Source organism: Saccostrea cucullata, unplaced genomic scaffold, assembly GCF_032062105.1.
Source record: "Saccostrea cucullata isolate Sc308-1 unplaced genomic scaffold, CSIRO_AGI_Scuc_v1 ctg31, whole genome shotgun sequence".
Lineage (NCBI taxonomy): Eukaryota > Metazoa > Mollusca > Bivalvia > Ostreida > Ostreidae > Saccostrea > Saccostrea cuccullata.
The window spans coordinates 306480-318537 of NW_026918875.1; the positions used below are offsets into that span (position 1 = coordinate 306480).

The following is a 12058-nucleotide window of genomic DNA, read 5'->3' on the forward strand; positions in this document are numbered from 1 at the left end:
AATCATATGAAAAGTAAACCGGATACCTATATTAAATTTGATATTGATGTCAAGAAGAGGCCATGAACATACTAATTACCGTTTTCTGAGAGACTGTAGGCAATCTGGATACATTTCCTTTGCCGAACACGAAAAAAACTCCCGTATTCATGACTGGTTTTCTTAATTTTTCATTGAAAATGACAGTTTATAATACAGTTTTTCATCTTGTTTACCTACAAATTATGCCCCGAAACACCTTATGTGACCAAGCTAAAGTTGTAAAGCATCAATATAGAAATTTATTTCTCAAGTTTGATAAATCTGTAGGCACCTTTCATTTACTAGATCTTGACCTTAATAGTAAATGCAAATAGTGTTTTAGGAGTGAAAGAGCATTTGTAACAGAAAATCTGAATAAATTTTTAAGAAGAATATATAGTCATCAAGTATGTACAAATTACAACCAACTGTACAATGAAATACAACAATCAATTCCTTTTAAAATTAAGGAATACGAAACCATGTAAATTTTTATTCTGCATATTTTAAAAAGAATAGAGTAAACAAGAGATGTTTGTAAAACAATGCCCCCCTCTCCCCAAATTGGAATTTTTACAAGTCCAAAGGGCATAACTCTGTCAAAAATGGCACGATCATACACAAAACAGAACTTGACCAAAATATTTATCTGATACATTTGTATACCAAATTTCATTTCAGTATGTGCAACCTCTGCAAAGAAAATGAAAGGAAACTGCAAATAATTTGAAATTTTTACAAAGTCAAAGGGGCATAACTCTGTCAACAAGAGGCCCACGGGCCTTATAGGTCACCTGAGCATTATGCAACAACTTTCCAGTTACAGTGTATTGAATTCAATTCATGTTTTAAGCCAGATGCTATATGGCATTCACAATTTTGAAAGGGCACCATTGATCATCATAACAATAAACTTAGCAGTTGCTTAGCTTGGTTACTGAATACCCATAAGCAGGGTAGGGGAACAAAAATGCACTCCAACTAATCAGTAATATTAATCAATAATCAGTAGTGCCCCTAACACTCTCACATACACCCCTGACCCTAGGTTGCACAAATTTTTAAAAGGCACCCTTAAAATTGCCTATCAAAAAGTAAATAAATGTTTTATAAATACAAAGGACCAGATTTCAAACAATTAATTCATTTTCAGTATATAAGTAGAGCCCCCCCCCCCCCACCCCTGACCCTGGGGCCTTGAAATTCACAATTCTGCAAGATTAGGGCCCTTGTTCATCATTACTATATAGGTAGTTCATCTGCTTCATACCCAGAGACAGAGAAGAAATTTTTCAAAGATTAAATGTACAATGTATTTTCACAATATAATCAATAGAGCCCCACCCTAACACCAGAACCCCAGACCCTGGGGCAATGAAATTCATAATTTTAGAAGAGGCATTCTTGCTCATCATAACTATGCACTTACTTAGTTTATTTAATACCTAGGAGCAGAGAAGAAGATTTTCAAAGAATTAATGTATTTTAACTATATAATCAATAAAGCCCCCCCCCCCCCCCCCACCAGAACCATTGACGCTGGGGCCATAAAATTCACAATTTTTGTAGAGGCACTCTTGCTCATCATAACTATGCACTTACTTAGTTTATTTAATACCTAGGAGCAGAGAAGAAGATTTTCAAAGAATTCATGTATTTTCACCATATGATCAATAGAGCCCCCCCCCCCCCAACACCATAACCCTTGACCCTGGGGCCATAAAATTAACAATTTTGGTTGAGGCACTCTTGCTCATCATCACTATGCACTTAGTTAGTTTATTTAATACCTAGGAGCAGAGAAGAAGATTTTCAAGGAATTCACATATTTTCACTATATAATCAATAGAGCCCCCCCCCCCCCCCCCACACACACACCAGAACCCTTGACCCTGGGGCCATAAAATTCACAATTTTTGTAGAGGCACTCTTGCTTATCATAATTATTTACTTACTTGGTTTATTTAATACCCAGGGGCAGAGGAGAAGATTTTCAAAGAAATCATGTATTTTTACTATATAATCAATAGAGCCCCACCCTAACACCAGAACCCCTGACCCTGGGGCCATAAAATTCACAATTTTGGTAGAGGCACTCTTGTTCATCATAACTAGGTACTTAGTTGGTTTATTTAATACCCAGGAGCAGAGAACAAGATTTTCAAAGAAATAATGCATTTTCACTATATCCTTATTTAGCCCCGCCCTAGCACTAGAACCCCTGACCCCAGGGCCATGAATTTCACAATTTTGGCAGAGGACTCAATGCTGATTACAATCATGCAAATAGTTTGACTGCTTGATGTCCAGGAGTAAAGAAGAAGATTTTTAAAGATTGCATTAATTTTAGTGGTTTTGGCCCCACCCCTCAGACCCCAGGGGGGCAGGGATCATGAAATTCACAATTTTTGTTCCCCTTCACCCATAGATGCTTTGTGCCAAATTTGGTTGAAATTGGTTCAGTGGTTGCAGAGAAGAAGCTGAAAATGTTCAAATGTTAACACACGACACACGACACACAACACACGACACACGACACACGACGGACGGACGAAAACGGATAGCAATAGGTCACCTGAGTTTACTCAGGTGACCTAAAAATGGTGCAATCGTACCCAAACCAGAACTTGACCTAGATATCTATGATAAATCTGTATGCTTAATTTCATTTCAGTATGCGCAACGGTTGCAAAGAAAATGAACAGAAACTGCAAATAACAGGAATTTTTTTAAGTCTAAGGAACATAACCCTGTAAAAATGGTGCGATCGTACCCAAAAAGAACTTGACCTAGATATTAATCTGATATATCTGTATATCAAATTTCATTTCACTATGTGCAACGGTTGCAAAGAAAATGACTGGAAACTAAGTGGACCGACAGACCAACATACCGACAGACAGCAGCAAAGCAATATGCCCTCCCTCCTTCAAAGGAGGGCATAATTAGTTTTCATTATATTATACAATAATAATTTAGTTTTAATCATACACTAAAACATCAATTTATTTTAAGTACACTACACCAATTGAAAGATCTTTATCTGAACTATAGCCATCAAGAACTCTTAATTAACACAAGCAACTATGAGGCCATTTCCTTTTACCCAACTCCCAAGTGATAAATTAAGATGATCATATCTAGAGATGCTCTCGCTTTAGACTACCAATTAGCTCCTGACAATAAACTCATTAATTTCTCTGATTTGACCTGCAAATTTCTGCTATCAAAATTCTTCTTGACCAGTGCTTGATAATTATGCCCATGGGACAAACTGAATTCCTCTCAAAACATTAACATTTGTTACAGATTGCTGTAAAGTATATGATTATGAAAAAATAAGTTTTTACTTAATTTAACATTTTTTGAATAAGGATACAACTATATTTTTACATTTTTTAGGATTATGAAATGTAAAATTTAAAAGACTTAGTTTTTTTTTTTTATTTACTTAAATAGACCAACAGACAGCAGCAAAGCAATATATGCCCTCCCTTCTTTGAAGGGGGGCATAAAAAGGCTGGTAAATACATGTAAATGTTTTGACAAGCAATAAATTACAATTAAGAGAATTAGAGAAGAGAGATCTTTCCTCCTGTTATCGAATTCTCAGGAGATAAAGATAACACATGATCAGAGATGCCTAACTTCCCACACTAAGCTCATTAATTATCTTTAACTGGATACATGTCCACTCATATCTCCTTAAGGACAAATGCTTAGATTATAATTGGATTTTTTCTAAGTCCAAAGGGCATAACTCTGTAAAAAATGGCACGATCGTACCCAAAACAGAACTTGGCCTAGGTATTCATCTGATAAATCTGTATACCAAATTTCATTTCAGTATGTGCAAGGGTTGTGAAGAAAATGAACGGAAACTAAGTGGACCGACAGACCGACGGACAGCAGCAAAGCAATATGCCCTCCCTTCTTCGAAGGGGGGCATAAAAAGTTAAACGAAGTAAAATGTGTTCAATTGGATTTTTTGCCTCTTTTAGAACTATCATTTCTAGTAGGTGGTGAATAGAAATGTGGGATTACAATCATTATTGTAGTTTAAAATTAATCAATACAATTACTCACTAGTAGACATGTTTTAAAACTTATGGAATGGGAAAATTGCTTTACACAACGATCTACAAATATACATGGAGTACATGTACTATAACAATAAGCTAATTCAATATCACTAGGAACTTGAGGTCACAACTGTCTGACTCACTGAGTCAACGACTGCAACATCTGTTTGTGAAGGTTCAGAGAGCTGCATCAAGTTCTCCACATTTTCTGTTACTGTGTCAGTGTATATGGTATCTTCGACCTTTGTCTCAATATCCGTATGCAATGAATCTGCAGGCACAGTAAAGGTAGATCCACCATTATCACCTGACTCTGATGGATAGGGGTCAGGGGTCCGGTCAGAGGTCATCAACTCTTGATCTGCAGGCACCATGTCATACTGTACAGTCTCTTGCTCCTGGCTGCTCAACTCTGGAGCAAACTGGACTGCTTCTTGAACAGGATCAGCAGGGGTTCCAGAGAATGCTATTGTGGTATCTGTACTCTCATCAGGAGAAATTTTAGGGTTCTGTACGATATGTTGACCTGCATTTGATGCAGCAGGTTCACTATTGCTTGATTCAGTTTCAACTTTCTGTTCTGTGCCTCCTCCTGCTTCTTTAATGACAACACTGTACGCAGTGACACTTGTGGGGTCTTTGTTTGAGTCAAAACTGTAAGCTACGGCCGAATTTTCATCAGTGACAAGCCCATACGACCCACTCTGCACCTTCTGAAGCAAAGCAGTCTGCACTTCATTGTAAGCCTCAGGGAGAATCTTTTGAATGTGAGAAACCAACTCACTCTGTTGACCAACTTGTACTTTCTGAACATTGGAAGTTGTTGGCTGTTGGACAGTGTATGTCAGGGGCACTGATTTTTGTACTTGTCCTGCAGCAATGACGATGGGTTGTTGTTTCTGAGCAGCTAACTGTAGCTGTTCACTTGTTGGAGCCACATAAGTGCTTGGAAGGATACTAGTTGCTTTGGCTTTTGTAGGATCAGATGTCATGACAGTGTAGATGTTGGGTAGCACTGTGCCCCCTGGTTTTGACTGGGCAGTTCTGTCTGTAGTGATGACTCGGTATGAAGAAACACTGGGGCTGACTGTGCTCTTCAGCTGTGATAGCAGTGATTGATCAGAAATAATGTGGTAAGTTGAAGGGATAGACGACTCAGGAGCACCAGATATCTGGCCTAAGGATTCACCCAATGTGTTAGTCAGTGTTTTCTTTCCCACATCTGAGTACCCTGGAGCCGTAGCTGATGATGAATTTTCTGTGCTAACAATGATCTGAGTTGGCATTTTATCCACTGGGAATGCATTTTGTTGTCCTAAAATAACATTTTTTGTAGTCTTCCCTGTGGTGTCTTGAAGAGCTATCCAAACATTTCCATCAGGTCTCTTTTGTGTCTCTGTTAAAGCTCCAGACAGGGCATATTCTTGAACTCTGGAAGATGTTCCTGGTTTTGTAGAAGTTGTCTGTTGTACCTGACTATTTGGCTCTTTTCCAGAAGATGCGAGTTGTCTGACCAACTGATTACTGCTTACAGATCCTACATTCTTCTGAGGTGAGCTACCTTCATCTGTTTCCATAGCATCAGTTCCTACACTCTGTTTCCCTGCAGTTTCACCATTTCCACAGTACCCAGCTGATATTCTTCTCTCCACCTGTAGTTTGATGGCTTCTACAATTTGGTTAAGGCTGTTATTATGGCATTCTTCCATTCCACCTGGAATTCCTGATTCAAATACGTTTTCAGTGTTGCCAGATTTCTGACTTTCAGCTAAATCCCCTTTTTGGTCTAGGCTTGATTTATCTGGAGACGAGTCTGATTGCTTGCTATCCTCAGAGTCGTTTTTTGCCAAATGAACAGTTCTAATGTGACGATTAAGATTGGTGCTGAATGAGAATTTCATTCCACACAGATGACATGGAAACTTTCCATCAAAATGTGTTGCCTCATGATGCTGGAATGAATTTTTGCTTGGAAAGCCTTTACCACAATGACTGCAAGTGTAAGCACGGGAAATTCGACAAGACTCTCTGTGAGCCATGAATACCTCTTTGTTTGGAAATATGTACCGACAGTGGGGACACTTGATGTCTGATCCTTCAGTATGCGAAGCCAAATGTTTGTTAAAGCTTGAAGTTGAGCCAGACGATTTACCACATATGGGACATGGGTATTTCTGCTCATGCTCTTGTGCAATATGGAACTTAAGTCCGGACTTGGAGGTATAGTTTCTGTTACATTTCTCACAGTTGTATCCATCATGGGCTGTTGAAATGTGCTCCTTGAGCTCCACTTTGTTTCCAAACATTTCTCCACAAGCTTTACATTCACAACCTTTACTATGGACTTGTTTGATGTGTCTTGCAAGGTGATGCTTCCTCTTAATGCATATGCCACACTCGGGACAGATGTTTATCATGGACTCGTGTGTTTCATGCATCTCTCGGATGTGCCGTCTAAGGACATCGGAACGTGAAAACTCCTTACCACATCCATTACAAATGTGCTTCTTTGGTGTGGGTGGAGTAAGCTTCATGACCAGTGGTGGTTTGGGGCCCGGAGAGTCCCCATCCTGAAAAGTCAAGATGGGAGATGCATCAGAAATCAACATCAATTTCAATTTTACTGAGAAATTATCAAGTTTTGGACATCTTTCTGAGTTTTTGAAAAATATTATTAATTTTGAACCATCCTAGAATCGGATGCATTTCCCATCTGGATTTTTCTTCAGAGGCAAGGAAAGAGAAAAAAATTCAACAAAACAACAATTCTCTTTTTTCAACTGGAATACCTAACACCACCAATAATCTTAATGCCGGAAAAAGAAATAATGCATCTCATTCTGATGTATTAATTAACTTTTTCACCTTCCCCAATTGTCTCCTTACAAATTTAAGCATGCATTCATATCAGTTACCTTTTTTTCAAATAGCCTTTCCCCCATCTATGACAGAAAGTAAAGTACTCACCTGTTCCGTGTTTACTTTGACCGTCTTGCTGGAGGGACAGTAATCCTTATCATCTGGATCTTGGTCTGGCAGTGCATCCTCATCATCATCATTTTCCGCATTGATCAGGCGAGTGATGCGACTAATATTGCGTTTCCTTTTGCGACCTGCAGTTCTGGGAGTTACATTTGTAGCTGGTGGGGGCATGTCTTCCTCAGCCTCTTTATCAGAACTGTAATCCTCCTGGGGAGGAGGGGGAGGATCCGGATTTTTCTTTTTCCTTCCTCTCTTGCCAGGTTGACGAGGGGGCTCACTCGAGCTAAGTGATGGTATAACACAGAAGGGCTGAGAGCAGGAGTTCCAAGCCTGAATGTTTTTGCCATAGGATGAATAAGCTTTCTCAAACTTGTCTGTTAATGCTGTCATATCTTCCAAGCTCAGATGAGGCTCAGCTGAAGGAAAATTTTCACCATCTCCTTTGTTCATACTTGAAGGCAGATTTAGTTCTCTACAATATATAATACAAACACGATTAATTATGTACAAAACATTGTGAATCACAGCTTACACCTTGATATGTACATATTTAAAATATTTATTTTGAACCTATTTTAATAACAATGTTATATTCATTCCCTTTTTAAAAACTTTATGGATGTAGCAAAACGTTTTCTCTTTGAATCAAATTAGCACATCTCTGGCACTCTGCTATAAAAATAAGTGTGTTTTTCTGTATCAATATCCTTAATTTTGACACTCAAGTCATTATAATACTTTCAGAGATTATCCTGTGCTTTTACACTTGACTGTGATATTACCTCCCGTAAGTAATGTAAGCTGGGGTGTACTCTGATCGTTCAGCTCGGGAGACTCTGTGTGGTAACAGGGCAAACTCCAGGCAGTGGGGCCAGTGAGAATTGTTTTTTGTAAATGAATTTAAGTTGTCTGCTATCTCTTTCCAAATTTTTTCTGCAATATTTATTTACATTATTTTATCTCCTAAAAAAATAATCTAACTCTGATAAATTTATGGCAATTGCAAAACAATTAACTCCTTAAAGACCTTTTAGTCATAGAAAGTCATATCTAATTGTTTGATTTCTACAAAAATAATTTAAAGTAAAAGCAACTCAGTCACCTGAGAGAGCAGAAGAGAAAGGATTGACATTAATTTCAATCCCAGCTTCCTCTAGTGTTTTCTGTAGCGGGATAAGATCCTCCTTGGAGTAATTGGAAGATTCTCGAATCATCATAGTCTTCATGCATCCAAACCTGCAAGTAAAACTTATTAGCTCAAACCCAAAATTAAACTTCTACTACTTTTACTTACATGCTTTGCATTTAAAAAAAGATTTTTCTTGACAATTTTTATTGAGGCCTGTTTTCCCTAAGAACCAGCTACCGGCCAAATTGACCGCTTCAATTGACAATAATGTCTCTTTGAAATAATTTGTTGTGAGTTGCACAGAAATTTTGTTCATAAACCTCAGCCCCTAGCCTGTTACAACTGATCTCTAACCCTTTACTTTGAAAAAAGGGGGAAAAAAACTGCTGTTTTTTTTGTTATAAAATAAATCAAGATTCCGGATTTTGGTTACCTGCAAATGAGGTTGAGAGTCAGGTGTGTAACAACAGCTGGAGTTACAGAGTCCACAACAAAGGCTTCTGGCCAGTTAGAAAACAGATCCAAAAATACCACGATGTAGTGTTTACTGTCTATACAATCATATGGACCCAACACATTCATCTCAACCTGAAGAAAAAATATCTTTGGTTAAAATGTGTTGCATAAAATAATAATAAAATTCATATGAAGTACTCAATTAAGGATCTTTTATAAACCAAGTGACTTATATGCCTTTTACTTGGTTGACCATCAAACTGAGTTTTAAATCATCTTTGATGATTTTTATATATTTCTTTTCTTTATTTTACATTAGTCATTACATTTACTGTGTTTGCAATGTTATCTAAGAGTTTCCTATGCAATACCTGTGATAAAACAACACAAAATTTAATGACGTGTCTGTGTAGCTTATTCTTTTTATCACACAGACTTGGTCAACTTACAATGTCCCAAAAATGAAGGGCTTCTTGTGATCGAGCAGGCCATTCACCCTTAATTGGCTTAGAGTCCTCAGAAAATGACACATTGGAATCTGAGTCATCCATATCCTCAAAATCTGACGTGGCAGATATACTTCCATCAGATGACATTGCCTGATCAGTCAGTTTGAAACGAGTGCGGCAAGAAGAACAATTCAGAAGATACTCCCTGACTTTATTATTCATCCCAACAAAGTAGTACTTCTCTGAAAGGGCAGCCAGTACTTTCTCCCTCCCCAAATGATTGCCTGAAAATAAATATGAAATATCATAGTCCTATAGTGTTTTGAAATGTTAGATTAGATCAAAATTCTGATAATTTTTTTTATAACTTTACAGGTCTCATTTTTTTTCTTTCAAAAACATGATTCATAACTTTTTTTTTTTTACATTCAATCTTAAATAAAAACACACAATACTTAGGCACATTCATTACAATAAAGCTTATGTGTCTAATTTGTGACCTAACACTCAGCTCCTCTGCCACCCCACCCAACCCCCTTTTCCCATCATCAGCATCCCCTTTTACTAATTGATTTCCCAACTTTTCATAAAATGGCTTATAAAATTTCTTTCAATAGTCTGACTGTAGACATCAAACAATTACTAAAATGGAAAAATAAACAATTAGGCTCAAACTTTTTAATATAAGTACAATATCAGAATATCTCAAATTATTCATTGTTATCATTCCACCCTTCATGATCCGCCATTGTTCAAGGAATGGCAACTCGTGGTACCTTTATCATCCACATGCAGTTCGCCAATAATTTTAGTCCTCTCAGCACTATCCGTGAGAACAAGTCTCTCCCTATGCACATCTTTTCCGAATTTATCTTTAATTGTAGAGACATGGAACAGCTCGCTGCCTTTAAGTTTGAACAATTTTGATCTTTTTCGAAGGTTCCTCTTTGCATTTTCATTTGCGCCATCAGGGTACCTTCCAAGAGTCATGTACATAAAAATGTCGTGCGTCGTGTCGGTCCGAGGACCAGTCTGCGATCTTCTTCTCATTGTTGACATTTTTAAAGTTGCAACAATAATATATCTTTCTTGCACACCATTCAAAAGATATTTTTTTAATTATCCAAATTCTTCTTCCAGCGCCATTTTGAGACGCGCATTATCAAAATGCCCGGATCAACTTAGATCCGCCTAGTCATTTCCGGAAATGAACATTCTCAGTAAATGGCGCGAAAACTCAAACATTCTCTTTGACTATAAGTTAAACTGTTTTGAATGGTTAAAGTACTGCGGGCTTTCATATTCTACTGTACTAATGTATTTGTTTTGACAGGACTTTTCCTTGACCTGGTCCTTGACCATGTCTACCATGTCGACCGTTTGTCCTCGACATTAGTTGAACAGCTGTTCAGCCTGTTGAATGTAAGGATCCACAAGCAAGAACAAGACTGTACCCAAAACTCGTTCAGGGTACATATGAGTCCGATGGTACCAACGGTACAAATCGTTACCATTGGCAAACAAGTGATGGTACCACTGGATCGAGATACTCTGAAGGCACCCAGGGGCGTAGCTAGGGTACTTTTGATGTGGACGCCTGAAAAGGAAGCTGGTGAATTTTCGATGTGACCCTTCTAATAGCATTTTTCTTACACTTTTCAGTTTGTTACGCAGCCTCATTTGATGTTTATTTTTCCTTGTACAAAATGCGGACAGTCACTCAAAAATGAGAAAGGATATGTCCAATAGCGTTGTTTGACAAACCCACTAAAACAATTTTAGCCTTTTGAAGCTCGACAAAATTACATACGCTAGTTTGATTAGAGTGGTTGACTGGTTTAGACAGACCACGTAATTGACTGATAAAAATACACCTATAAAGATTGAAAATAACAAAGACAGAAGAATTCTTTTCACTCATTTTCTTGCACAATACCTATGTACAATATATACATTTTATAATGAATGTTCATAAATATTCACAAATCTGGTATCTTTAACTTTTTCCAACAATTATATTGGTTTTAAGGTAGTGTTACGGATGTCAATACTTAAACAGGCTTTATCATTATGTTTTTTAAAGGTTAAACTGAATTTTACCAATTTTTTGATTCTTGATAATCATATATAAAAGCTGAATTGTGATTTTTGAAGTCTTGCATGTATCCGATATTATTGTTATTTTTTTTGGGGGGGTGGGATATCGTTACAGAAGTTAAGCATTACAGTTGGAAGTAATATTTCCAGTAATAGAAATTGACATTTTTGGCATTAAATAAAATTATCGTTTGTTTTAAGGGAGTCGACTGGGATTTTATTGTATTAAATCTACAATTGAGAAACTCTTTCAGAATGTAACTACACCTAGAAAAAAAAAAACAACTCAGCACTATTCGATAGTAAACCAAAATCCTGGAATATCTTTTGATTTCCGTGAGGTGTATATTATCGTATTTTCCCCTGAAACTGATTCTGTTGATTTTCATTTATTTTTTTATCGCGTTAATTCTAAATTGTTTCTAATTTTTAAAAAAATTACTTACTAATACTTTGCAAAAATGACAGAGTACGCTTTACAATTTTACACACGTCTCGCTCTCCTCTCTCTTCCTCTTTTTTTTTTTTTGAAAATGATGTGGACGTTTGTGCGTACAAACGTACGCCTGGCTACGCGCCTGGCACCCTATATTTTACACAGAGGTACCTCACAGGCACCTGACGTTACTAATTTTTTTTCTAATAAAAAAAAAATACCCTTACCTTATATTAAATATAAGGTAATGGTATATTTTTTTATTAAAAGAAAAATAAGTAACGTCAGTGCCTGTGAGGTACATGTACATTCCTTGTGATTAGTCCTTTATTTGGGTACCAAGGCAACAGTTATAACCATTTGATTCTGACTTTGAAGTTCATTTGACCTACTTGTTGACTTGCTC

At 37.1% G+C, this 12058-nt stretch overlaps 1 protein-coding gene across 1 annotated transcript in view; it reads right to left on the bottom strand.

The window, feature by feature from the left end:
* LOC134273873 (uncharacterized) overlaps positions 1–10285 on the bottom strand; it is a 35144-nt gene extending 24859 nt beyond the window's left edge. Inside the window, 7 exon segments of the mRNA XM_062756095.1 lie at positions 4232–6673; positions 7071–7557; positions 7868–8018; positions 8188–8321; positions 8648–8802; positions 9120–9403; positions 9896–10285. Of these exon segments, the coding sequence (XP_062612079.1) occupies positions 4232–6673; positions 7071–7557; positions 7868–8018; positions 8188–8321; positions 8648–8802; positions 9120–9403; positions 9896–10178 (3936 nt within the window). The 5' untranslated portion in view covers positions 10179–10285.
* Positions 10286–12058: the final 1773 nt, after the last annotated feature.